This window comes from Sinocyclocheilus grahami, unplaced genomic scaffold (assembly GCF_001515645.1).
Source record: "Sinocyclocheilus grahami isolate Dianchi unplaced genomic scaffold, SAMN03320097.WGS_v1.1 scaffold285.1, whole genome shotgun sequence".
NCBI lineage: Eukaryota > Metazoa > Chordata > Actinopteri > Cypriniformes > Cyprinidae > Sinocyclocheilus > Sinocyclocheilus grahami.
In genome coordinates this window covers 862,049-888,632 of record NW_015505464.1, presented here as the reverse complement: position 1 = coordinate 888,632, position 26,584 = coordinate 862,049, and the positions used below count along the sequence as shown (strand labels likewise).

Here is a 26,584-nt window from a genome sequence, read left to right as displayed (position 1 = left end):
ACATACTGGTCTTTTTCAGCGAGGCTGCTAATTTATTCTCAAGTAAAACTTTAGAATGCAACTCTGCACTTAAGTGGAGCTGCATGGTTCAATGTTTAACACAAAACCCAAAGGAAAGGAGACAGGAAGCAGGCATGAAGTTTTCCGTGAGGCCTGACACTACACTGAATGGAAGCATTAGGAGACACAGTGAGATGACGGAGCCTCCCAGGCCAGAACCTGTCTGATTCGACTCGCTCACTGAAGAGCAGATGCGAGATGGGAGCTGTCACGGGCTGACAAGGGCAGCGTGTTGTTCGGCAGGTTTTGGGGAGGGGGCGCTCGAGGGCCTTCGCTCTCTCTGCTGTGACGGTAATTTTGGAGCGCTTTTTAGAAGTATGGAGAAGGGTTTTGATCTGCCAGCTCTTTGGACACTACCCAAGTACTGACTGACGAGTCGTCCTGTAAAATGGAGATGTGCGAGCGAGTGCCCCTCGCTCTGTTGTTGCTGGGGTGTGCTCTGTCAGAACAAGAGAAAAGCATATACAAGTCTCTATAGCAGTGGTTCCCAACCAAGTTCCTGAAGCCCCCTCAACACAGTACATTTTGCATGTCTGACACATTCATTTCAGGTCTTGGAGTCTCTACTAATGAGTTGATGACCTGAATCAGGTGTGGTTGATTAAGGAGGCATGCAAAATGGGCAATTTTGAGGGGGCTCCAGGTAGTTGGGAATCACTGCTCTATAGTATGGGATAATTTGTGAGAATGAATGAGAGCAGCACAAACCCTACTTTCTACAATATCCATAAAACAACATACATGTTGCATGCGCCATCAACCCAAAACCTGAAAACCATTTCTCACACAAGGACATGACAAACCGGTCACATCCCATGTTCACTGAAATAGCCTGCTCATAAGAGTCGGTAAGTGCTCGGACCAATTAATTCAGTGGCACATTCATTAGACTGATTCAATCCAACTTCTGAATTTGTTAGTCATTTGGAACGATTAATTCAAAGAATCTGCTCATGTGATCAATAACTTCTCTGAATGATTTACTTGAAGGATTTGTAATACTAATTTAATGTGACTCTTCAGTTCATGAATGAATGAATCAATAAAAGGATTGGTCAGAGCAGATACTGAGCATGTGACTCATATGAGTTGGTCCACTGAACTGAAAACTCAAGAGTTAACCATTTGAACAAATTCTAACAAATTCATCACAGAATGAATAATTTAGAGTGGTTATTGAATTTTATGAGCAGCTTCTTTTAATTAATTTTTCATAAAGACTCACACAAAGTAATTATTGAATCAACATTTCAATTTGAAGTTTTTGATTTTGCAAACTTGCTGCAGTTTGGAACAGTTTCAAGCATTCCAGTCCTGCATGATGGGGACAATCAAATTCAGTATCTACTTAATGAAAAACTACCAAGTGCAAAAGTGAAAACACTAAATAGAAACTATGGTCATGGTTAAGTTGAAAGACAGCAGTCTGAAGGGTATAAGAAGGTGAGCACAATGGGAGCACTGGACTCCCTGGCCTGGCAGACTCTGGACGAACTCCATACAGCCCAGATGAAGGCAGCTGGATGCCCGGGCTGAGGCCCAGGGAGAACTCGCTCCAGCCTCATCCTCTTCCCATCACAGGGCTAGAGAGTCCAGATGGACTCCGGCGAGGGAAATCAGTGCTTCATCTGCTTTGGACGCAACTAGAAAAACCTCTGTCATAAACAGCGCCCCACGGGAAGACCGCCCAGTACAGAATCCAAAAGCCAATCCAAACTCCAGTTGCATTTCACTAGGACATTGAGGACATGCATTCTCTATAAAGTTTCATATAAAATGCTCTAAATTTATGGAAAAAGCAAGGACATTTTTTCTACCGGTGTGACATATTTACCAGAGTTTATGAGCCAGACAAAGTAGAGAGAGTGATAACTTGAGTTGGAGCCACTCTGGAATCAGTACTGAAAAGCTGTAAAGAATAGACAGACAGCTAAAGACAAAGAGACTCAGAACATGTAAGTGATTGCAAGGACTTCTCAATCCAGAAGATATGCTTTAAAAAACTAATTTGAAGTAGCATTTCTGACGTTCCTTTATTATGGGGGTAAAATCGTTGCATAATTCCAAATAAATACATTATGATCCACAAATAAATGTAAAGAGATTAACAAAAATAAAATGTATTGATAAATAAATAGAATGAGATCCACAAATAAATCTTAGAGTTTCACAAACAAGAATTAAATTCACACAAAAAATAAAATGAGATTTGCAAATAAAAATCATATTCACAGATATATTTTTATGTCACAAACACAACTTTGACTGGCATTCATTTGTGAATCGAGTCCTGTGCATTTGTAGATCGCTGCATGCATTTGTGGATAGCTCCCTGTGCATTTGTAAATCGTTGCGCTTATTTGTGGATTTTGAGACATTTCAAGCGTCAAGAGGCAAACCAATCCACAAATGGATGGACTCCACCCCCCTTCTACTTAAGCCAATCAGATACCGGTCACGTGGCGCCGACCAATCGTAGCGTGTTCTCGCTCCAACCAATCACGTTTTGCCTTACAATCAGTGTGGGTCCAGGCACCAAACACACTATTCTGGCTAATTAACCGCTTCAAAATGGACAATCAGGACAGTTTAAGACAGGTAAGTGGTGTTAAATTAACAACAATGAGCAAAAATTGAACATGGTTGTTGCTATGCTCATATTTATGGTGATGGCGAGGGGACCTGTTCGGTTCACTTAATTTTGTCGTGGCCACGTCATATTAACTCGTGGGAACATCATCATTTTGATCACAATGAACGAGATCATTTTGTCCAGGTAATCCTTATGTCGTGGCCACGAGATGCTATGTTGAGGGAACGAGATATTTTTCTCGTGGCCATGAGTTTAATGCGTAAACAAACCTGCATGACCATAGTAACCCGGGATTATCAGGTATGTATTTATTAATATTTTATTTGAAATTAATAAATTATTATATTATAGAAATTAATACATTATTAAAAGATTATATTAACAATAGGCGATGCTGTCTACGTGAATGTCTATGCGCGATGTAAACAGCATTCGAAAGAAGTTCATCAAATAAAATAGGCCTACAAGACACATGTTTATCCATCCCACAGTCTTGTAAGTCTATTAACTGAACGTTTTTTTTCCTGTATTATTATTATTGTTATTATTAGCCTGTTATTGATTATATTTCTATTTTCGTTTATTCGTTTTTTTCCTCTTCAATTTGATCACTTTACTCAACGTTCTATGATACTGTAAATGCTCGACATATGCTATATGACTGGGATTTTTACTGGAATGCAATTTAAAGGATGAATTTAACACATATTTTATTTTATTTCACTATCCACAAATGCATGCAGCGATCTACAAATGCACAGGACTCGATTCACAAATGAATGCCAGGCAAAGTTGAGTTTGTGACATAAAAATATATCTGTGAATATGTTTTTTATTTGCAAATCTCATTTTATTTTTTGTGTGAATTTAATTCTTGTTTGTGAAACTAAGATTTATTTGTGGATCTCATTCTATTTATTTATCAATACATTTTATTTTTGTTAATCTCTTTACATTTATTTGTGGATCATAATGTATTTATTTGGAATTATGCAACGATTCTACCCCCATACTTTATGCAGGTGGAGCGTCAGTAAGAAGACAAAGCGCATTCTATGCTGAGGGATCCAGGGACTTGGAGTAAACAAACCGAGATATAGGCCTATTAAACACGAGTGGAGTGCAAACCATATGACGAAACCCTGCATCTCCCCTACACCCAACGATGTTGGCCCACACTCCTACACTTCCTGTTTAGCCTGCTGTGACAGACAGCTGGTAGATTGACTTATTTAATCTAGAATGCTACATTTAATGAGCACATAACTAATGACTCATTGTGTTCTCACAGTCCAAAAATAAATTCTGCCAATATTAAGTGAACTGAGGAAATTTGCCAGCTATAAACATTTCTCAAAAGCCATGAAACCGCAATGTTTCATTAAGAAAAAAAAACTAGGCTTATGGGTGGACAATATTGAAATTCTGAATTATTACCAATATTCTAAAAAATAAACAAATAGACAGAAATAGTTAAATAACCAATTATCGGACAATGCATACTTAACACTGGCTGATACAGTGTATATATGTGACCCTGGACCACAAAACCAGTCTTAAGTCGCTGAGGTATATTTGTAGCAATAGCCAAAAATACATTGTATGGGTCAAAATTATTGATTTTTATTTTATGCCAAAAATCATTAGGATATTAAGTAAAGATCATGTTCCATGAAGATATTTTGTAAATTTCCTACTGTAAATATATTAAAACTTAATTTTTCAAGTTCCTAGTCGTCTGCAAACTTCAGGAGCTTGACAGAGGGGTCTTTAGATGTGCAGTCGTTGGTGTACAGGGAGAAGAGCAGTGGGGAGAGAACACAACCCTGAGGAGCTCCAGTGCTGATCGTATGGGTGCTGGATGTGTATTTTCCCAGCCTCACTAGCTGCTGCCTGTCTGTCAGGAAGCTGTTGATCCACTGACAGACGGAGGTGGGCACGGAGAGATCAAATATTTTGATTTTTAAATATTTGTATCTCGGCCAAATATAGTCCTATCCTAACAAACCATACACCAATGGAAAGATTATTTACTCAGCTTTCAGGTGATGTATAAATCTCAATTTCAAAAAATTGACCCTTATGACTGGTTTTGTGGTCCAGGGTCACATATAATAATAAAAAAAACTGCAGATTTAAACCCTTCACTATGTTCCAATTCCTACTGGCCAGTATTTTTAATTTACATGTCAAAACCAATTTTTACTCACATCTCATGCATGTCGAGTGTAAATTTTAGACTCTGTGAATAATGCTTTCAAGTTGTTTATTCAAGCATAATGGCTGAACAAATCTCTTGCTAACCGTGATACATCCGCACCTTAGCACCTCTCTCCCCGAAGGAGGTTGAGTTATTATCAAAGCAGTCTGGAAAAAAGGCAGGGATCATCTGAGAAGAGAATAAACGAGTTGAAAAAAAAGAAAAAAAGATTTGTGGGGTGATCTTTAGAGCTTTCTCACCCATCAAAGTAAAGAGTTGGACACGGTGGGTGTAGCGTTCCCCGGTTCAAGAGTTCAACTGTGTAAAATTCAGTCCTGGGAACCTCCATCTCATGCTACAGTGGGCACAGTCACAAAGTTCCCTGGCAATTTAATCCTGTCTTGCTGAACAGGAGGGTTTCGAAGATCAGCCAAAGTCAGGGAGACATGTCACACATCATTCAACCTAAATTTATGACTAAGAGGGACAAACCGTGACATAATCACTTGGAGTCATGGAAAAACAGAGAACGTAAAATGGTCTTTTGGCCGTTTCTCTCTCTCTCTCGCTGTCTTTTTGCCACCCTGCTTGTTCACCCTGCCACCAATTTCTATAGTCCTTAACTAAGTGAGGCATTTGCTAACTGTGTAAGATGACACAGTCTTTTATGTGAGCCCTTAGAGGCCAGGTAGTATCTGCAGATTCTCCGTCTCGCTCTCTTTCTGTCTCTGTCAGGACTCTCCCAGCAGAAACACACCAGGCAGAAAACATCAAAGGAGTCCCTCACACTCGCTAGGAGCACAACTTCAAAGCTTGGACTTGTTACTCACTGCAAATATGTGTGTTCAGCTAAAGCTCGCCCAAGATAACAGCCCCAAATACACTGTGGCAATTTCATACTGGATTCAAGCACCACTGCAACCTGAGAATTGACTTCTGTGGCATAATTAAAAGTGAACGTTTGGGACGGGGGAGGAAATTGTTTCACATATACAGTCTCCTTTGAGTTGCATCCTCATTGAAATGCACCTGGAGAAATTTGAGTTACTACTGAATGCTTCTGGAGAACTTTTGATTCATGCGAGTCTTGCAAAAAACACAACCGGTATTTACATTCGCACAGTGAACTAAATAGGGACCGGTCCCTGTTTACACCTGTATTCAGTGAGAGACCAAGTGAAACACATGCATCCAAAGTTCTTTAGATAATAAAATGTTCTTCATACTAGGAAATAAATGGTTATTTTAAGAACTGTTCACTGACAGGTTCTTTGGGGAACCCAAAATTAGGGCTGTCGCAATAACCGCTATATCGCAATACCGCGCTATTGATGAGCAAACCGCAGAGGAATGCAAGAACCGCAGCAACCGCGGTTTTTGCGTTTTCTTTTTTCATAGGGTTATGCCCTTCTCGTTTTACACTTTGTGCATGTGTACTGAATATTAAATAAGTTAATAATGATAACATAATGTGTACCATGCTGATTTGTACTGAGGCTCCATAGATTTGCTCTTAACAAGCCTAAACAGACAACGAATGAGAGAGAGATCGACTGAGCGCGTGCGATTACTTGCGAGTCATATATATTTGTGAAAATAGGTAGTCATGTCCAACGAAAGCCAAATCTCTGTTTTAGCATCGACGCATTGGTCAGCTGAGCCTTCTAACGTGCCGCTCAAAAGTTAAAATGATTTCAACAGCATTTTTCATTTTGTCTCTCTTTGAATGAATCAGCGTGAATGAACGGTTTAAAGACTCACTCAAACACAGTCCCTTTCCACCACCTTGTGGCACAACACTGTAACTGCACTGACAGCCTTCTAGAATGCGCGCAGGTATAAATATCAATAGAAAGTCTCTTGTCCAGTCAGATTCGAGGATCAGAACGAACTGTTATACATATAGGCTAACAATTGCCTAACAATCTTATTGTCAGGTTTATGTTCTGTTATGTGGATCGTTATTTTGTCATTCTCTTCTGTTTACTTCACTTCCTGTTTCAACGCTATTTGGTTTCGGTTTCATTGGTTTCTGAATATGACCTCGTTATATCGTAACACATACACACACATATATAAATACACAGGGGTGCACATACGTTTTTCAGCCTGGTTCTCATATGAGAACCTGGAGATTTGGTTTGGTCCTCACACGGCGGCACATGGTGTGACCCATCAAATATAACTATAAAAATAAATTAATAATAGTGATAATATTATTGCACTTTATTTAGTTTTCTTAAAGTTTTTTTCAATAAAATAATAAACTTAATAATAAAGTGTGATAATACCATTTTATTTTAAAATAAAAAGGGAGTATTAAATAATAATAAAAATTATTTTATAGTAAACGCTAATATTTTTATTATTTTAATTTGAACCTTAATTATTATTTTTTATTTGAATTATTGTAATTTTTCATTTTCAAACTTAAAATAAGCAAGCTTTTATTTTGGCGGGTTGCCGGCAAGTAAGTATATGCGCTTCCGGGTTTAGCGATGCTGATTGTAGTGATGGGAAGTTCGGATCATTTTACAGACTCGGACCTTTGAGTCTCGTTCAGCAAAATGAACGAATCTTTTTTCGAGTCATTTCGTTCATTATAAGTGGAAAATAAATGACCCTTTTCTTTCTACTATTATTAATAAGGGCCGGTATTAATACGTTTCTGTTACCTAACAAGATGAAAGAACTTTACTATAAGATTCTTCACATGTACTATCTCTGTAATTCTTTACTCAAAATTCTCAAAATTTAAGTTGGACATCTCTTCACAATGCACATTCTGTAATTCTAATTTGGAAACAATATCACACTTATTTTTTAATGTGAGTATGCAAACATGCATGAGTATGCAAGCGACAGCTCTTCTCTTTTGAAGCTACTTGACTTCATCATCATAAAATAAAGATCTCTCTTCATTTATTCCTTCTCTCTCTAGCTTGTACTTATTTGAACAATGTCTAGAAACTTGGTATTACAAGCACTTCCTGTATCGGTTTGCCTCTTTAAGAAGAATCGCTAAATGTATCCCACAATTGTAAGTCGCTTTGGATAAAAGCATCTGCAAAATGACTAAATGTAAATGTAAACGCAAAGGATTTTTGGAAAGAAATATCTTGGCTTGTTTTTTAGCTTACAACAAACTTTTTAGTTTTGAGGTAATTAATGCACTATTTTTAATTTGGGATTCAGGATCAAAGGAGCTGGATGATATCTTAAAACTGTTAACTCTTTTTGGCCTATTTCATCTTCACAAATGTAAAGTTACTGATTGTATGCCCAATTTTAGGATTTTTTTGTATTGTATTTAGGATTTTTTGTATCTTTCTGCTCATCACTTAATAAGAAAGCTGCTAAAACTACTGTACTGATGGAAAAAATATGTTTAAGTGGTGTGAGAGCGCAACGATGCTCTAAATGTGTTGGCATAGCAACGTGATACTTCCGGTTTCCTTTTCCACCCATCCTACGAAGGCCGTCTCGTTTAATTCTTGGTTGAGGACACTTCGTACATGCATCCTACAGAGGATGCGACCTCCAGAGGATTCGACCTCCGGAGGGTGCAGCCTTCTAAATGAGACACAGCTACAGTCACGCGAGTGACTCGAAAAACCCAAAAACTCGAGTTGAACTAATCAATTCTCTTTCCGGCTCAGACTGCATTGGTTAAAGCGTATGGGGCTGTCACGTGATGAACGAGTGACTCGGAAAAACCCGAAGACTCGAACCAGGTGAACTACTCGACTAATTCCAGTGCAGAACCTATATGATGTTGCGCATGCGCGACTGAACGAATCACCCCCCGAGACGACTCGTTCCTCCCGAGTCACATTAAAGACTCATTCAAAATGAACGAATCGTTCAAGAACGACCCAACACTAGCTGATTGTAGAGCGTCAGTGAATGAAATGTCACAGTTTTGCATTGTGCTTTGAAAACGTTAGCCTAGATTTATGCTTTCAGTTTGAATAGAAATCTTATACAGTACAGTTTGTCAATCTAAAATGGTAATTGTGCATTAACAGCTGTCAACCATGGCTGCGTTTCCCAAAAGCATCGTAAGCCTAAATTGATAGTAGCTCCATAGGTGGCAATGGGTCTATGATGTACTTAGGCTTACGATGATTTTGGGAAACACAGCCCATGTCGGTACGCAAACGCGCGCACTCATTTACACAGCGCATTTCTTATTTTGGTTGCGCATGCGGACCACTTATGTGCACCCCTGTATGTATATATGTATATATATATGGCGATAATACCACATACCGCGCTATTGAGCCACTCAAAATTACTGCAAGGGAAATTCCTTCACCACGACAGCCCTACCCAAAATCAATATCAGAGTTCAAAGAGTTCAATATCATATACAGTCTCCCACAGAATCATAATGTGCCAAAAATCTAAGATTGTCAAAAAAGTAAAAAAGAGGAGGATGTTGCACTAAGTTCCATTCACATCTAGCATGATTTCAAGTCAATAATAGAATTCACCAAAGAGCAAAAAACTAAATTCTTGAAATTATTTTGTTATGTATCCAAATAAAAGGATTACATGGCAAGATTCTAGCAATCTTTTTTATTCCTATAAAGTGCTAAAAGGTGCTCAGTGCATGTTAAAATAAACAGACATTTCAGTCATGCATGACCTTCCTCCACTGAGCTCTTTGGTGGATTCTAAAAATGTAAGATTGCACACTATTTAAATTTTGACCAATACTGCTATAATTCTTTTGGCTGACATTATAAATCTATGCTACTTTGTTTAAAAAAAAAAGTAAAACACTAAAGATTAAAAGAAATGTTTCAGCTACATAAAGTGCCTACAAATGATAAAATCTTTAAATCTTGAAGACAGACAGACTGTCTTGATTCTATCCACTGGGAATTAATTGGATTGTGAAAAGTACTTAAATGGAGCTGAAAAAGGAAGGTTGTACAAACAAAGACTACAAAGACATTGTTTAGAATAACATGCAACGATGAATCATTCACAACATACTTTAAGGTCAGTTTTGATTTCATGTTGGCTTAGGTGTAAAAACGAAAGACACAAAGAAAGGATGTTTTGATAAGGAATACACTGAAATCAGTGCCATTCATCAGGCCTTTGTATGCCGCCTTTTCTCTTTTTCGTGTCTTGGTACCACAGCAGTGTGAAAAGTTGTTTGGGGCTGAAAATAAGCATAGCAGATATTTCTGACTCCAGCACGCCAGCACCTCTTTGTTCCCTTTCTCTCTCTGATCCCAGACAAAAAACAACAAGACAGACGTGCGACGCACAGCACAATTTACACATCCACATCAGTGCACACAGCAGGGGCAAACACAGGCACACTGCTTAAACAGAGCATCGCTTTTAACCCTTCAGGGTGTGCATGTGTGTGTTTGTGGGGTAGAAGACACACACACACATGATTACACAGATGTTCATCACGTCACATACAAACGTTATATTTATACAGAGCAAGTATGTGTGTGTGTTAAATGGGTGAAGGTTTCTTAAGCAGACAGCTTAAACACCTTGCAATGCTGGGTTTACAGTCTACCACCTCATTACAAAAACAATCGCAGTCTCGACCCGCTACACTCTGCACCGACACACTGTGAAATGTTTTGCTCTTTCCTCACCCTCTTAAAATACTAAAAACATTTCATTTTCAAACCATCCACACCTTTTAATGGAGGTTGACGTACTACACCCTAGAGAACAGAGGTGAGACATCCAAAAACTCTCACATTCTCAGCTTCAGAAGATCCATTTTTTTTAACTTTTTCTCTCATCACAGGTAATAAATAGATGACTGGAGTCTTGCCCAGCATTGCTATAGAGGTTGCCATGGGGCTCTGAGTTTTCTTAATGTGCTATAGGTGGTTGCTAGGGTCTTCTGGGTGGTTGCTGGTTCAAAAGTGATGAATGCAATCTAATGTAGGTCGCTTTTGCAATGTATAACATAGAAAAATCTTTTGATGTGACCATGCATCTGTGATCTCTGTGTCATCTTGGTTTGTTACTGTCACATTCTATGTCATTATGGGATTCTCAAGGATTCTCCTTTGAGCAGTCCATCATTGGGCTCTTATTTTTTACAGTATAATCTGTTGAGTTAGAGGAGTGCATTAAATCCAAGACTTATGGAAGTAGGTCTCTGTATCCCATGGTGGGCACAGAGTGCAGGATCTGGAAACACTGGCTGGATGCTCTCCACATGTCCACTGTCTGTTTGAGACTGCTTGTCACTGACCTCTGGGTCAGAGCATCTGGGGGGAAGGGGACAGTGGGTGTCAGAGATGCAACGGTTCACCCTTCCTGCAGGGAAAATCTGAAACACATGTCTCTTTAGGAGCTGTGGGGTCATTTCTTTATCTGTAGGTCTATATATATATATATATATATATATATATATATATATATATATATATATATATATATATATATATACACATACATATAATATAATAAATATTATGCAATATTATTTTATTTACTTATTTGTTTTTGATGGGGCCAGTGAAAAAATTGGCAAAGCTAGTAAAAATTTCCAAACTACTGGCTTGACTAGGCCTGCCGAACAAAGTGAACTGCTTTTTTTTTTTAATTAAAAACGGTGCTTCTTTCCAAATAATAAAAATGTGAGGTGCTCTGTATGACAAAGATTTCAACAAACTGAACAAATCATACAAGGGAGAAGTGAAATTAGTGGTCGACCGATATATCGCCATGGCTGATATATCGGCCGATAAGTTTTCCTGTTTGGCCGATGCATTTGATGCGGGACTTTTATTTTGACGGCACTGAGAACAGCAGCCTGAGCACACAGGGCTCACATTCTCCCTCTTGTTCGCTGTTGTCCTTAACAGTTCTGTCTAAATACGGATAGAAGTCTATCTAATAATCAGATAGAACGGTTAAACAAAGGAATTAAAATGTATACAAAAACTATTATAACGATTGCTTTTATATTATTAGTAATAGAAAGGCAAACATTATAATCCTTTCTTGTTTGCCGTTTGCCGTCAGCATTCAGCAAATACACATTTATATAATTTAAACAAATCTTTGAATGACTAATGAACATTTAATTTCACAAACTTTGCAAACTTAGTCGAATCCAGCTGTGAGATCTTGTGAAGTGTGCAAATGTCATTTCCACTGTGTGCTGTATGTAAAATGAGTGCTACCATGGCTTTATTTGAAAAAATGTGATTAATGCACAAACTTCCCAGAATACTGAGTGCCCTGTTGGTTACAGTGTTTACTTCCTTTTTAATTATATATTTACTTATTTGTGAAAAATACTTTGTCATCTAAAGTATAAGTATGTTTATTTAACACATTTATTTTTTTAATCCATTTTCAAATTATTTTAAATGTCTTATATATAAATTAAAATACATAAAATTATATCGGCTTAATATCGGCCACCCTGCTTTCCAAGATATCGGCATCAGAAGTCAAAAAAACAATATCGGTCGACATTTGTGGCATAAGTGAAATGCCACAAATTAACATGCTCAAAAAGATATCTCCTGTAGTCGCTTTCCTCTCCTTCTCACTTTATCAGGGCTAAGAAAGAAAACCTGCTGGTCCGGTCACACTGATAGAGGGTTTAGAGAAGCCGTACTATGCAAATTAGCCTCTAGCCTGGGCAACACAAAAGGTAAACAGGTCACGGGGAACTCCTGTGAAGCTCAAGTGAGGACAGAACCTTCCCTGATATTCTAAGCACGGGAGAAAGACGGTTAAAACTTCACACAGTCTGCTCATTAAGAGGACCTTCTGTTTAACTGAGTTTCCTCTGCCTGTTCATAAATCAACAAACACTCCACAAGCTGCAGCTAAAGCCTTAATACCCTGTGTGGTGAACAGGCATCTTAAATAGCCTATAAGACTCACACAAAACAGACCCCTGTAGTCACCTCCATTAATCTTTGAAAATCGCATCTGCTCAGTGCAAAATATGTGCATACATGTTTCCAACGACAGGGTGTTGGTGCCCGACCTGGAACCAAGTCAAGTTTTCAAAGCAACAAATCAGTCTAGCAAGACTGATGCAATTTTATTCTTTTTAACTTCTGACTGCTGCATTATAAGCAGGTTGTGGTATCATAAAGATTGTAATTAATTACTCTGGATGTTAAATATGTTTTCAGAACTTATGAAAGAACCAGTGCCATTTTGTAGGGAAAAGTGCCATAGGATCTTCTGACATAAAGCCACTTAAATTTAGACTGAATGCTGTTGGTCTTCAGTGCTTTGTTTTAAGCAGTAAGCTGGAACGTGTTGTTTAAGATCATAAATAGTACATGAGATCAAACCTTTAATAATTAATTCCATCTGCTAAGGTGCTGGACTGTAAAATGATGTAACAACAGCATCAAATAGAGAAATTAGGCAGCCAAAACTAGCAAGACAGTGTGATATAATTAGGAACAGCCTTTGGTTATGTTTTTGTTGCGCGATATTTGCCCGTGGATGCGGAAATGCCTTGTGGACATGTTGCCCTCGTTTCTGGAGGAGCGTTTGGTTCTGACTGTCGTTTGGACTCGGCTTTGAATCTGACATGGCTCAGGGCAACACAATGCAGCTTTCATGTTTCCAATCACATCCTGGTTATGCAATCTGGCTCCACGGGACGTGCCGGAGAACGGGTGCACATAAAATGTCAACATGCTGACCGGACAGGCCTAATTTTCTGGTTAGGGTAGCTCTTCCTGTCTGTGCTGGGCAGATTTCATGAGCTGATTGAAGCGGGATGCTGTTGTTAGCACTCCATTATGGAGAGATGATTGGAGAAACATCTGTTTTGTAAGGGAAAAAAGAGACTTCTTCCAAAGTGGCTTCAAAGTTTTAAGCTGTGTGGTTTGGTAAAACAGCATAAAAGCACACAACCCCTCTTAAGAAATAAAATATGATCAGCCAAATCACATCAAGAATCAGGCTTCATGGGCATATGGAGAGAGAACGAAGAAACAATGTCAGACACTGTCGCCAGACAGTGAAATGAACTGAAAATTTTAAGACTAGAGAAAAAATGAAGGTCTACAAGAATGAGTATTGTAAACTGTGCCTGTCAACAACCTAAACGCAAATTCAGTTTAAAGTAGGTGCAATTTATATTATATTATAAGAAGCCCAGTTATGGGAAAAGAATAGAGTATCCTCAAAAATCAAATATCACTTGACCCCATACATGATCAGGACCTACAGTTGCACACATCATATTTAACTAAACATTTTAGATCTGAATCTCTCTTATTTTGCAGTTCAAAACCTGTTCCAAATTAAAACGCCAGTTTTTTTCCTAAAATAAAGTCAACAGACAAGATGTTCTTTAAAATGTGGCCCTAGGGTTAACTGCCCTCCATTAAGTTTTCACCTGACGGGAATGTCAGAGGTAAATTACCTGTCTTCCCACACAGTGAAGATAGTTTTAGCTTCCAACAGCACTGACCTACTGGGCCTCAGAGCATAAAGTGTGGCAAAACAGAGTAGTGTAGTCTTCCAAAGCTTTAACGTGAGAAACTCCGCTTATGTACAGTATTTCCTTATTGACAGGGAAACTAAACACAATGATTGATGTCATTACTGATATCATTGTCTATTGAGGCAAGCATCACTGTTGCTCATACCAAGGGTTATGCTTATGAACAAACCCCTAACCTAAAATATTAAACCCTAAGCGCATAACTTGCTATTGTCATTTGTGTGTGATTGGTCTTACAGTTTTGCACTTGTGGACAATATGACTAGCAAAAAATATTCTCATATATATATACAGTATAATCAGGGGGGAAAAAATCTAGTTTTCATTCACTTTTCTTGCCTTTTAATTTTTATTGCCACTGAGACCCATTTGTAATAAAAAAAAAAAAAACTGGAGCATATTCTGTGTTTTAAGTCAATCTTGGAATAAAATGCTTTGCTTTCTAAAATCGCTCATTTGGGTGCGACTTTTGATATACGTTTCCTGTTAAGATATTAAACCAGAAAAAAATATCAAACATTTCAGTTTATTTATCTTCTTCTCAGTTTCCTATAATGACATCTGTGTGCCAAAAACAAAAACCAAACGAATCCCAGGAATACAGCTCAATGTGCGCAATCAATAGTTCACCCCTTAAATCCTACGTAGGTATTTATTTTCCCCCACACAGTCATTTTTTACTCAGATTCATGCAGTCAACAAACCTGTCATATGAAATTGAATAAATAATGCCTTTTGAGAGTCACACCTCACCAAGTGAGCAATAGTTCTATAAAACTATACCCATGGGGCCGAGCATCAGTGCTGAAGGGTATGTGTTTATTTCACAAGGCTAGTTTACTCGCAGACGTCTCAGAGACGGCCTCCAATTGAACACGAAATCTTAAACTAACTGTGTTTGTTTGTTGATTTTCTGCTGTGTACAGACCTACGAAATCTTTGCGTATTTGCTTAATTGATTTCTGCAGCTTTTAAATCTTTAAACGAGTCCCTCTTTCTGTCAGTTTATTTTTGCTCTTTGAAGTTGGCATTTCAAAAGAGGGAGCTGCAAAGCAATATGCAAATGATGATCCAGGACTGCGGCGCGGCCCCGTATGAAATCGACAGTAACACTGGAGAGATTTTCGACTGTGTGCTTACATAATATTGATTTCCCATCACAGTTTATTGGCTCATGGACCTTCAAACACATGTTGATGTGTTTTCCTCATCAAAATGATCTGTCTCCTCTGACAACCAGAGCAGAACATACAGCTACATGCTTCCACTAGCTTTACTCCAAGAACACAGGCCAGGAACAGCTGGTGTCGGACTGCTTGAGACTATGGGATGAGCAAGTGTGTGGCACAGGTGTTCCTCCAGTTGTGGGCTAAAAGCCTCGCAGGCCCAGGTGTTCATTCACAACATGCTGCATATTTGGGTCATAGTACTGCGACAGGGAGAAAGAGAGGAATACAGATCAGGATAATTCTTTGCCACCAGGTCTCAAGACCAAATGCAAGCCAAGCTTGAACATATTGAATGATCTAATTAGGTCTCCATGTACTTAAAGGCACAGTTCACCAAAAATTAACATTCTGTCATCATTTATCCATCCATCCTTTCTCCAAACCACTTGTCCTCTGTAGGGTCATGGGTGTCATTATTTACTCACCCTAATTTAGTTCCAAATCTGTATGAGGGGAACATTTTAATAGCTTAAATGTGAAAATGATGACAGAATTTTAATTTTTGAGTGAAATATTCTTTTAACCATGTATGAAATGGGTCCGTTTTCCTTCAGTTTGTGTTCTAGCGGTGACATCAGACAATTGCCAAGATTCAGCAGACGCAGGCAAACCGTAGAAATAAGAGAGGGAGAGAGAGAGAGAGAGAGAGAGAGAGAGAGAGAGACAGATGCTCGCCACAAACAGAGTTCACATAATTACTGTGTGTCAGGGCTTTGGAGAGCTCTCATTTCCACCGTACAAAGGAAGAGAATACAGGAAGAAAACATGCTGATCCCACAAACTGTATCGAAATGCTTGGCACACAAACCGGTCGGTGGATACAATTTTCATGTTAATGGCTCTAACTGTCAAATGACTAACAAAGTATCTGCATTCCTTTCAAATCAACTTCATGCCATGGAATAACGAAGATTGTTATTTCTAGACAGAGTGCAGGACTCAATGAGTCACCAACATTTTTCTCAGCTGAACCCCTCTGACTTAAATTGTTAACTTGAAATACCCCCAATAAGTGTCACCATACCTTCATATCGTTATTGCAAATTACTTGAGCTAATTTAATAATTTTTTTATACGATAATGCTCTATTTTAAACTTTTTTTAAATAATTGATTTTAATTTAATGTATGCTTTTTTATTTATTTACTTTGGAATTTTATCATTTTATATATTTTTTAAATTATATTATTTTATATTACAAATCTCACAAACCACTAGTTGAGGAACCCTGGTCTAAATAAAAGTGGCAAAAAACAAGCTGCACTGTTCTCAGGTGGACAATCACAGTGGCAAACATCCCACCTTATATTTCCAAGGGCTATTACACAATGATAAGCACTGTGCAATTCTTTCCAGTGGCTGCACTTTCCACACAAAAGGGAACAGTTCGTCCTCATTGATCTCTTAATGGAAGCGTGTTCAGCTAGATTGAAAGACGAATCAAAACCGCTCATTGGCAGAATGGGATTTTTTCATCTCTTTGTTTTTTTTCCCCCAGCTTACTGATATCAGTTCAATCAGCCGAAACTCTGATCGTCAACTTTGATAAATACATTTGTGACTGAAATCCCACAGTGGAAGGTTTAAACTGAATGCACTTCAAGAGCAATTTCTTTTGCCGTGAAAGTGAGGGATTTCCAAAAGGGAGGGAGGAAAGAGGAGTGACAGCGTTCTTCTCCAGGAATTAAAATAAATCCAAGCCAGCATGACCAATTTAACAATTAAGATCAAAAACCGAGGTTGAAACGGGAGCCCCGTGTGGCTGAGGCTTGGTGCAGTTTACCACGGGGCGAGAGGACGGGGGTTCTGATGACCTTGCCCTAATTCATCTTTAAAAAACAACATGGCTCTGGGCCACTCTACATATCCTGTCAATAAACTATTATAGCACAACGGACAGGCGGCCTGCCATGCTGGCACGAAGTTCAATTAACTCTGAGGACAGGGTACTGATAGAAAGATCAAAACAGGAACAAACAACTGAGAAACTGAGCAATAGACTATACTAGGGAGAGACAGAAAAAGTAGTAGTTTGAAAGAATATCCATAATCCAGGATTCCAAATCTAGATATTTACCATGCATTTAATATTTGTATAATTAATTAATAAATCCATTTATTTAAAAAAAAATAGGTAATTTTTTTATTCATTTATTTACTTCACTTGTCCTCTGTAGGGTCATGGGTGTCATTATTTACTCACCCTAATTTAGTTCCAAATCTGTATGAGGGGAACATTTTAATAGCTTAAATGTGAAAATGATGACAGAATTTTAATTTTTGAGTGAAATATTCTTTTAACCATGTATGAAATGGGTCCGTTTTCCTTCAGTTTGTGTTCTAGCGGTGACATCAGACAATTGCCAAGATTCAGCAGACGCAGGCAAACCGTAGAAATAAGAGAGGGAGAGAGAGAGAGAGAGAGAGAGAGAGAGAGACAGATGCTCGCCACAAACAGAGTTCACATAATTACTGTGTGTCAGGGCTTTGGAGAGCTCTCATTTCCACCGTACAAAGGAAGAGAATACAGGAAGAAAACATGCTGATCCCACAAACTGTATCGAAATGCTTGGCACACAAACCGGTCGGTGGATACAATTTTCATGTTAATGGCTCTAACTGTCAAATGACTAACAAAGTATCTGCATTCCTTTCAAATCAACTTCATGCCATGGAATAACGAAGATTGTTATTTCTAGACAGAGTGCAGGACTCAATGAGTCACCAACATTTTTCTCAGCTGAACCCCTCTGACTTAAATTGTTAACTTGAAATACCCCCAATAAGTGTCACCATACCTTCATATCGTTATTGCAAATTACTTGAGCTAATTTAATAATTTTTTTATACGATAATGCTCTATTTTAAACTTTTTTTAAATAATTGATTTTAATTTAATGTATGCTTTTTTATTTATTTACTTTGGAATTTTATCATTTTATATATTTTTTAAATTATATTATTTTATATTACAAATCTCACAAACCACTAGTTGAGGAACCCTGGTCTAAATAAAAGTGGCAAAAAACAAGCTGCACTGTTCTCAGGTGGACAATCACAGTGGCAAACATCCCACCTTATATTTCCAAGGGCTATTACACAATGATAAGCACTGTGCAATTCTTTCCAGTGGCTGCACTTTCCACACAAAAGGGAACAGTTCGTCCTCATTGATCTCTTAATGGAAGCGTGTTCAGCTAGATTGAAAGACGAATCAAAACCGCTCATTGGCAGAATGGGATTTTTTCATCTCTTTGTTTTTTTTCCCCCAGCTTACTGATATCAGTTCAATCAGCCGAAACTCTGATCGTCAACTTTGATAAATACATTTGTGACTGAAATCCCACAGTGGAAGGTTTAAACTGAATGCACTTCAAGAGCAATTTCTTTTGCCGTGAAAGTGAGGGATTTCCAAAAGGGAGGGAGGAAAGAGGAGTGACAGCGTTCTTCTCCAGGAATTAAAATAAATCCAAGCCAGCATGACCAATTTAACAATTAAGATCAAAAACCGAGGTTGAAACGGGAGCCCCGTGTGGCTGAGGCTTGGTGCAGTTTACCACGGGGCGAGAGGACGGGGGTTCTGATGACCTTGCCCTAATTCATCTTTAAAAAACAACATGGCTCTGGGCCACTCTACATATCCTGTCAATAAACTATTATAGCACAACGGACAGGCGGCCTGCCATGCTGGCACGAAGTTCAATTAACTCTGAGGACAGGGTACTGATAGAAAGATCAAAACAGGAACAAACAACTGAGAAACTGAGCAATAGACTATACTAGGGAGAGACAGAAAAAGTAGTAGTTTGAAAGAATATCCATAATCCAGGATTCCAAATCTAGATATTTACCATGCATTTAATATTTGTATAATTAATTAATAAATCCATTTATTTAAAAAAAAATAGGTAATTTTTTTATTCATTTATTTACTTATTTCCTGTTACCATGATGTAAACTCCCCTTTAAAATATTATTCTGTCCTCCAGTAGCAGACTTGACAAAAACCCACAGCTTTGACTTTACTAGCGTTGATCTCACACGCCAAAAACCACATAAACATATGTGTGCAATGAGCACAGGCTCTCAAAGTACACACAAATCCTCTTTTCTCACCAGCCTTGTCCGGCCCTCAGTAACACTGATTCAAACTGACCCAGACAGCTCTCCAGGGCTTCATTTACAACCAAAAAAGATCATTCTGTAAACCTTTGGCTTCCTCACAATAGTATATCCTGCAGCGGTCTCTGAACTTCTCTGAATGCATACACACACGCTCACTTCACAACAGCATGAATTTAAAAGCACAATTAAAATCACTTTGCCTCAAACAGCCGCCCATCACCCCACGCGCAATGTGTGATCTTCAGAATAACTCAGCGCAGGGTGAAATCTCCTGTGCACATTGCTATAATAGTCCTTCTCTAGAGCAGGGGATCATGGTCAGGTCCTTAGGCTAACCACAGCAGATGGGGAAAGGACTAATTGTACAAAGCAAACGAACGGGTCAGAAACGGGTGGTCTGAGATGCCTCTGAGCATTTGAATTCCTTCTGCTGGTTGAATGCGTCACTGAAGGGCACGGGGACAAGAAGATTCCAGAAAACAACTTTCTTCAGAATTATAATCTAAAGGCAGGGGATTGCTGAAATATTTAAAGAGTTATATTTAGATTTAGATTAGATTGGATTACAGTAGGTCATTTTTCTCTTGTGGATTTATTGTCAGTGCATAAGCGATGAAGAGGTAATTAATGGACAACTACAGATAAACAAACCTCCTCAAACTGATAGTACGTCTAAGTGAGCATCTCTTCAGATGACTAATGAGTGACATCTCTAATCACCTGCCCAGGGCGGCCATCAAAACCATCTGCAACATTCCTATTTCTCATTCTACAGTAAATCTCCCATACAATAACAACACCCTATCTTTTATTGTTCCAATATGGTGTCATGGGCTTATTACAGAAACAATCCCCCTGAAGTAACCTATAGGTTAAGTGCTTTGCAATGGTGATGGTTCATGGCTCAGTTCTTGTAAGGACCAAGGTAACAATCTGCCAGTTACCAGCCATCTCTTGTTTACACTACGCTGCAAGGTTTACACTAAAGTGTATCCCAACTTGATGCATTAATAATGATTTTGTCTTATGAGTCATGTGCATATATTCGCTATCTTTTTTACATATTTTGTGTTACATGATTGTTCAAACATTTGGGGACAGTAAGACGAATGACTCTTTCTGACCTGGGTGTGCACAGAGCTCAAGCTAGGCTGGTGTGTGATAGAAGAGGCAATCCTTAGAACAAATCAAGTGCATGTGGCAGACAAAAGGGCAAACTGTCCCTAATCACAACTAAAGTACACTCAACGTTTCTGAGCCCGAAGGGAGAAGAAGGACGATTGGAATATAATGGGTCTTCAGCCAAAAGGAAGCCACTAAACTCCACTGTCTCAGAGCTGTGAATATCACAGTGAAGCACACAAGGTCACCAATCTATGCTCTTGCACTTTGCTGCCCCCTTTTTGATTCGCTTTTATTGACATGAATGAGGTGACTGAGGGTGACAATGTCCAATGGAAGCCGGATAGAAACTCCATGGTTAATGGTTGAGGTTCATTAATGCACAGCCGTTAGTAACCAGGATTCACAATGACAGAGATTTCTCAGACATTTGTCGGACAGTGAACAGACATCATACATTTTCAATGAGAGTTGATAACTTGTGGCGACATAAAAGACACAATGAAGTGACTACCAGTGGAAAAGCAAACCGTAACCCTACAAAATACAGTAGTTTAAAATATATTTTATACAACAAAAATATGCTCTTTCTGACTTGGAAAAAGTGTATCTAAACTAAAATCACAAGTGTCAATATTGATTTTTTTTTAAATGCTAGAAAAAAACACACACTTTGAACACAATGTCAGATGCTTGAGCATTTTCATTTTTCCAAATTAGGTAAACTTGAACCCTTCCCATTAAACTGACCCTATAAGTGAAACTTATCTTGATCATTACATTTGGAATTAAATTCTAAATCTAAAGAACAAGAATATGCAAAATGTTCATGTACATGCACCTTGAAATGCACTCGAGATCAGTTTTTGTTTCAAGGAACTAGGACTATCCTGATCTGATATTCTGAGGTTTTTGAAAATGTCCATATAACCAAAATTTGTTGTGGGCCATGACAAAAAGACAGCAACTGTGGTTAAACTAAGTAAAATTTAAATATTAATTTTGCAATAGTAATGCAGATAATCACTCAAAAAAAATTTAAATTTGATTTTTGGACCACTTGTGGTGGACTGACCCAGATGCTATAGTGTTTGCAATAACTTTACTTGTTATTTGAAAAAATCTAAATATATACATGCATTTCAGTACATATGCTGGGAACTGGAAGTAACATCAACTGACTTCCGACTGTTACTTGTCATCTTTTTTGAATGCATTGTACATCCAATCATTCACCCTTGCTTCCTCTTTTGACCCACTAGACAAGCTCTTCAAACAGACTACACAGTGTTGAAAGACAGATAAAGTTCTTCATAAGGATATTTTAAACTTTCATGGGTGTATGGATTCTTTAAGGGTGGAAAAGAAGAGAATGCGTACAACACGCAAGCCATTATCAGTGTTTACCAAGCCAATGAAGGCACCACAGGGATGGTCTTTATGAGGATTAGAAAGCTGCCCCGCGGTCCCTGACTGTGTGTGCTGCATAGTAATACTAATGCTAATTGTGCAGGACAAACTGTTAAGCCTCTCTGCTCTATGAGTGGCTTCTTGATGAAATGGCAAGTGACATTGGGGTGAGTCAACCATACTGGTGTCTCTCATCCAGTACTGCTGTAATACAAATGTGACAGGCCAATAATATAACAGATATTCTGATGGCAAATGCTAGAGCATGGAGCTACCAGTGCCAAAGTCATAGGTTTGATTCCCAGGAAGATGGATAGATCAATAAATTGTTTAATGCATACATAAATAAAAAAAATATCAAAAGGTGATCTTAAGTATCTAAATGAAATATCAGGGTAAACAGAATCACAATATACTGATATTGTATGAGCACAGCCCTAATTTTTATGTGCATGATAATATCTTGTTTTTGCTGGAAACGAGAACAAATAAACTGCTAATTCTGATTAGATCCCAATTGCAACAAAAGGAAAATCTCAAATGAAATATGTCTGGCATATAACAGATCTAAATCTATCCAACTGTGCAGTTGTTACCTGGAGAAGCAACATTACGAGTCAGATATCAAAGACTACGGGGACTATGTCTGAGTATGTCTTCACTCTGTTAACACAGATGGGACTTTCTCATCCAAACTTCACACATAAACGGGACAAAACAAACAGTGCAGTTCCAAAAGCACTCAAACGGACTGTGTTAGCATGATGCTTCACAATGGATTCAAAAATAATTGTCTCCCAGAAGACCCTGCATTGGCTTGACTTCACCATACAAGCGTTTGGAGAGAAGAAGTCCTTCAAACTGCCTCCGAAAATGAGATACAAAGCTCTTCTGCTGCCAACAGGACTGTGTTCCCATTGTGCTGAATTCTCACAGAAGAGTGAAGAGGACACTCCACTGTGTTGTAGTGTTTTAAAGAGAGAGCTGTGCTGGAATGACAGAAAGGCTAAAACACAATGAGTTCAGGTCTTTGTAGACCAGACTAGGATAGAAAATGCAGACCAGACAGTAGCCTATATGTATGGTGAAATGACAGAAATGGACGGCATGACAAACTAACAACGCAACATTTTTTAGTAAACTACACAATCAATCAAATCAAAACTACACAAACAGTTAAAAACGACAAGTTTCCAGTTTAAATCAGCCTGAAACACTGAGAAATCACAATCAAATAAAAAAAAATCTAACGGAGAGCTTGTGAATTGGAATTAAATCAGCACAACACTGAATAAATAACAGAAAATAATATCTTATAAGTATCTTTCAAGTACACTGTATTATCTGACAAAATAGGCTTTACAGTGTTTATTTAATATATAAGCATTTTTTTCATAGTTTTCCAGCATAAACAATTATATCATGATGTATATGAGTAATAAAATTGTGCATATACATATATAGGCCTATATATATATATATATATATATATATATACACACACATATACACATACATACATACATACATACGAGCTTGGCCATACCGCCCACCCAAAGTCCAGACATGTGTTCGGCAGACGCTACACAGATTCTTAAGTGTAGGAAAAACCTCTTGTTTAATTTTAAAAAGGCCACATCTGTTCTGCTCACTGCTGATGATAGAGCTTTCTAACAAGCTCTCATCCCAACTTAAATTATCCTGTAATTCTCCAATCAGTGAATGCAAGATCATTACAACAGACAAGACATTCCTCAGCAGATCTGCTTGGGATACTTTACAGAAATGCACATAATAACTCTTATTTCTCTTTTCAAGGGAACACGTGGCACCCTTATTTCAGAGGAGCAATTTCAGTAAACATGTCAAGAGGTATATTCATCCGATCGCTGAATTTACTCTGTCAAACAATCACTGAGACTACCTCAATCAGAGTCACAAACAACCCCAATGGCGTATTCAGGTGATGGACGGGGACCTTCGCTTGCAAAAACAAACATTTATATCCCCCAACGTCAACTACACATCCTGCCCCAGCGAAGGTATTTGAGACCATATGTGCTGTCTGGTGACTTCCAGGTGAATAAATATCACTAATTATCCCAAACAAACAGTTGAATAAAGGTTTGCTTTTAGAGCTCTGATTAGCGAAATCAGACCTGCATGACCTCAACCACTTAAGCTGAACTCAGTCATAATTAGAAGACTTTCTCCATAACATTTATGTTCACTTGAACCCAGTTACTTGATGATACCGAGTGAGCTCATTTGAGTTTAGTCAACATGTCCTAATGTATCTGTTTCACAATAATTTAAGCTGAGTTACCCAGCAAAGTGCATTAGTGTATTACAGTCAGAGATGTACCAATCACAGATTGTTTCTTTGCTCCAGTTTCACCATTTCTTTGATGATTTCAGTACGATTTGTTTTAAGAAAACATTAATGGGATCTGAACATACTTCTGAAGCTTGAGCTAGTCACTTAAACCTAGCCACTACTCTAATATTTGTTTACCTGATTGCCAAACCATGAGGACAAACATCTCACAAGTGGAACTAAACAAACTTGACAACCCAAACAAATTCTCTCAATGAATTTATATGGTTCCTGAAGCTCAATTAGTAGTGCATGGCACTAGCATTGCCAGTGTCATGGGTTTGATTCCAAAGAAATGCATAAATTAATAAAAAGTGTATCTTGAATACAATATAAATTGCTTCAGATAAAGGTGTCGGCCAAATACATACACGTCATTAATATCAAAAGAAGGCATAATATTGCATTAAACATCACATATGCTGCCTCTCATGAACAAAAAAAAAAAACATTATGACGGTGCTTTTTTTTTCTTTTTCTTTTTGAGTGTGGTATTGTATTAAGTTGACCCCCCCCCCACACACACACACACACACATTAAACCTCAGGTGAAGCTTCAGTGTAAAATTAACAGTACATGTCTCCAAATGAAGTAAATGAAATAAAACTATCAAATATCGGAAATGTGCGCTGTGATTTCAGTAAAACTGTGAGGCGGAATGGAAATGCAAATGACAACTTTTGATAGAAATATCGAGATGATAGCTACTTACTCCTTAGCGCTCAGTTTTCAAATCATAACTGCAGATTAATATGCGAACTTAAAGGACTAGCTCACCAAAAATGCAAATTCTGTCATCAATTGACATCATTTCACCTGCAGAACACTAACGGAGACGTTGGGGAGACTCAGTCACCATTTACGTTCATTGTACGGAAAAAGATGCAATGAAAGTGAATGGTGACTGAGGCTGTTAGTCTCTATTCACGTCATTCTGTGTTATACAGCAGAGAGAAAGTCAGTACAGCTTTTGAGCAATAGTGAGTGAACGACGGCAGATTTAGCATTTTGGGGGGAACTAGGCTATCCCTTTAAAACATACAATTAAACTGTGAATTTAAAAAGGCAGTATATATAAAATACCTCTCATGTTGTGGATTTTGACCATGACCTCGGCTGTTGACATCAAACGATACGCTAAGTACACGCGTCCGGAGTCTCTTTCCATCTGGACCGGTGAGTTCCCGTCCGACACCACCTCGAACCATTTCTTCTCGAACTTCTGGTCCGGTACCGTAAAGATCAAGTCTCCGACTTTCACATCTTCAGAAACTGTAACGGTGTAGGATACTTCTTCAGAAACGGTTCTTGGCTTCCTAACTCGGCTTTTAACATCGGTAAGAATCTCTATCCTGTCAGTTGTTACGTTAAATTGTCGCGTATTGTTGTTTTTATCAAGTATCTCGATCTTAACTGACACTTCTTCGTCTGTCTTACTGCAGCGCGGCAAGCGCGCGCTCACTGAATAGCTCGATTTGGATTCCCTGTCAAAAGTTTTGGTGGTTTTTAAAACGAATCCAGCGTTGTCCAGATATTCAAGTGAAAAATCCGACGAGTCCTCCCCTGTCAAAACTGTTTTAAGTCCAGCCAAGTTTAATTCTTTGCATTTGTCTCCCAGAGGAAAAAGAAAGCCAGCGACAAGAGTTCCAGGAGGTGCGCCTTCCTCAATTTGTCCATAAAAAGCAGCCGAATGCACATTAGAAATGGCAAGAAAAAGAATAAAAAAACATGCGGTGGGAAATATGAAAAAACTCGGATTCCGTAAATGCGCCCTCATTATTCCATCAATTCTGTCACTCTTGTCTATCCTTAAAATCTGACTTTTATCACTTATGCATCAATAACATGCTACAAATGTAGCCCAGACCACCATTGAATAAGATAAATAAACTATTTGCACGCTATCTGCACTTTAAGTTTTCAATGCAAGATGTCAGTGTTTTGTGTGTAGCTCCTCGACCAGCATCATTCAACCAT

General features: G+C 38.3%; 1 protein-coding gene across 1 annotated transcript; it reads right to left on the bottom strand.

The window, feature by feature from the left end:
• LOC107600510 (uncharacterized) lies at positions 1-26,584 on the bottom strand. The gene is made up of 2 exons (XM_016292443.1): positions 25,691-26,584; positions 1-499 (listed from the first exon to the last, which is right to left on the bottom strand). The coding sequence occupies exons 1-2, from the start codon at positions 26,382-26,384 to the stop codon at positions 414-416; spliced, it is 780 nt and encodes a 259-aa protein (XP_016147929.1). The 5' UTR covers positions 26,385-26,584; the 3' UTR covers positions 1-413.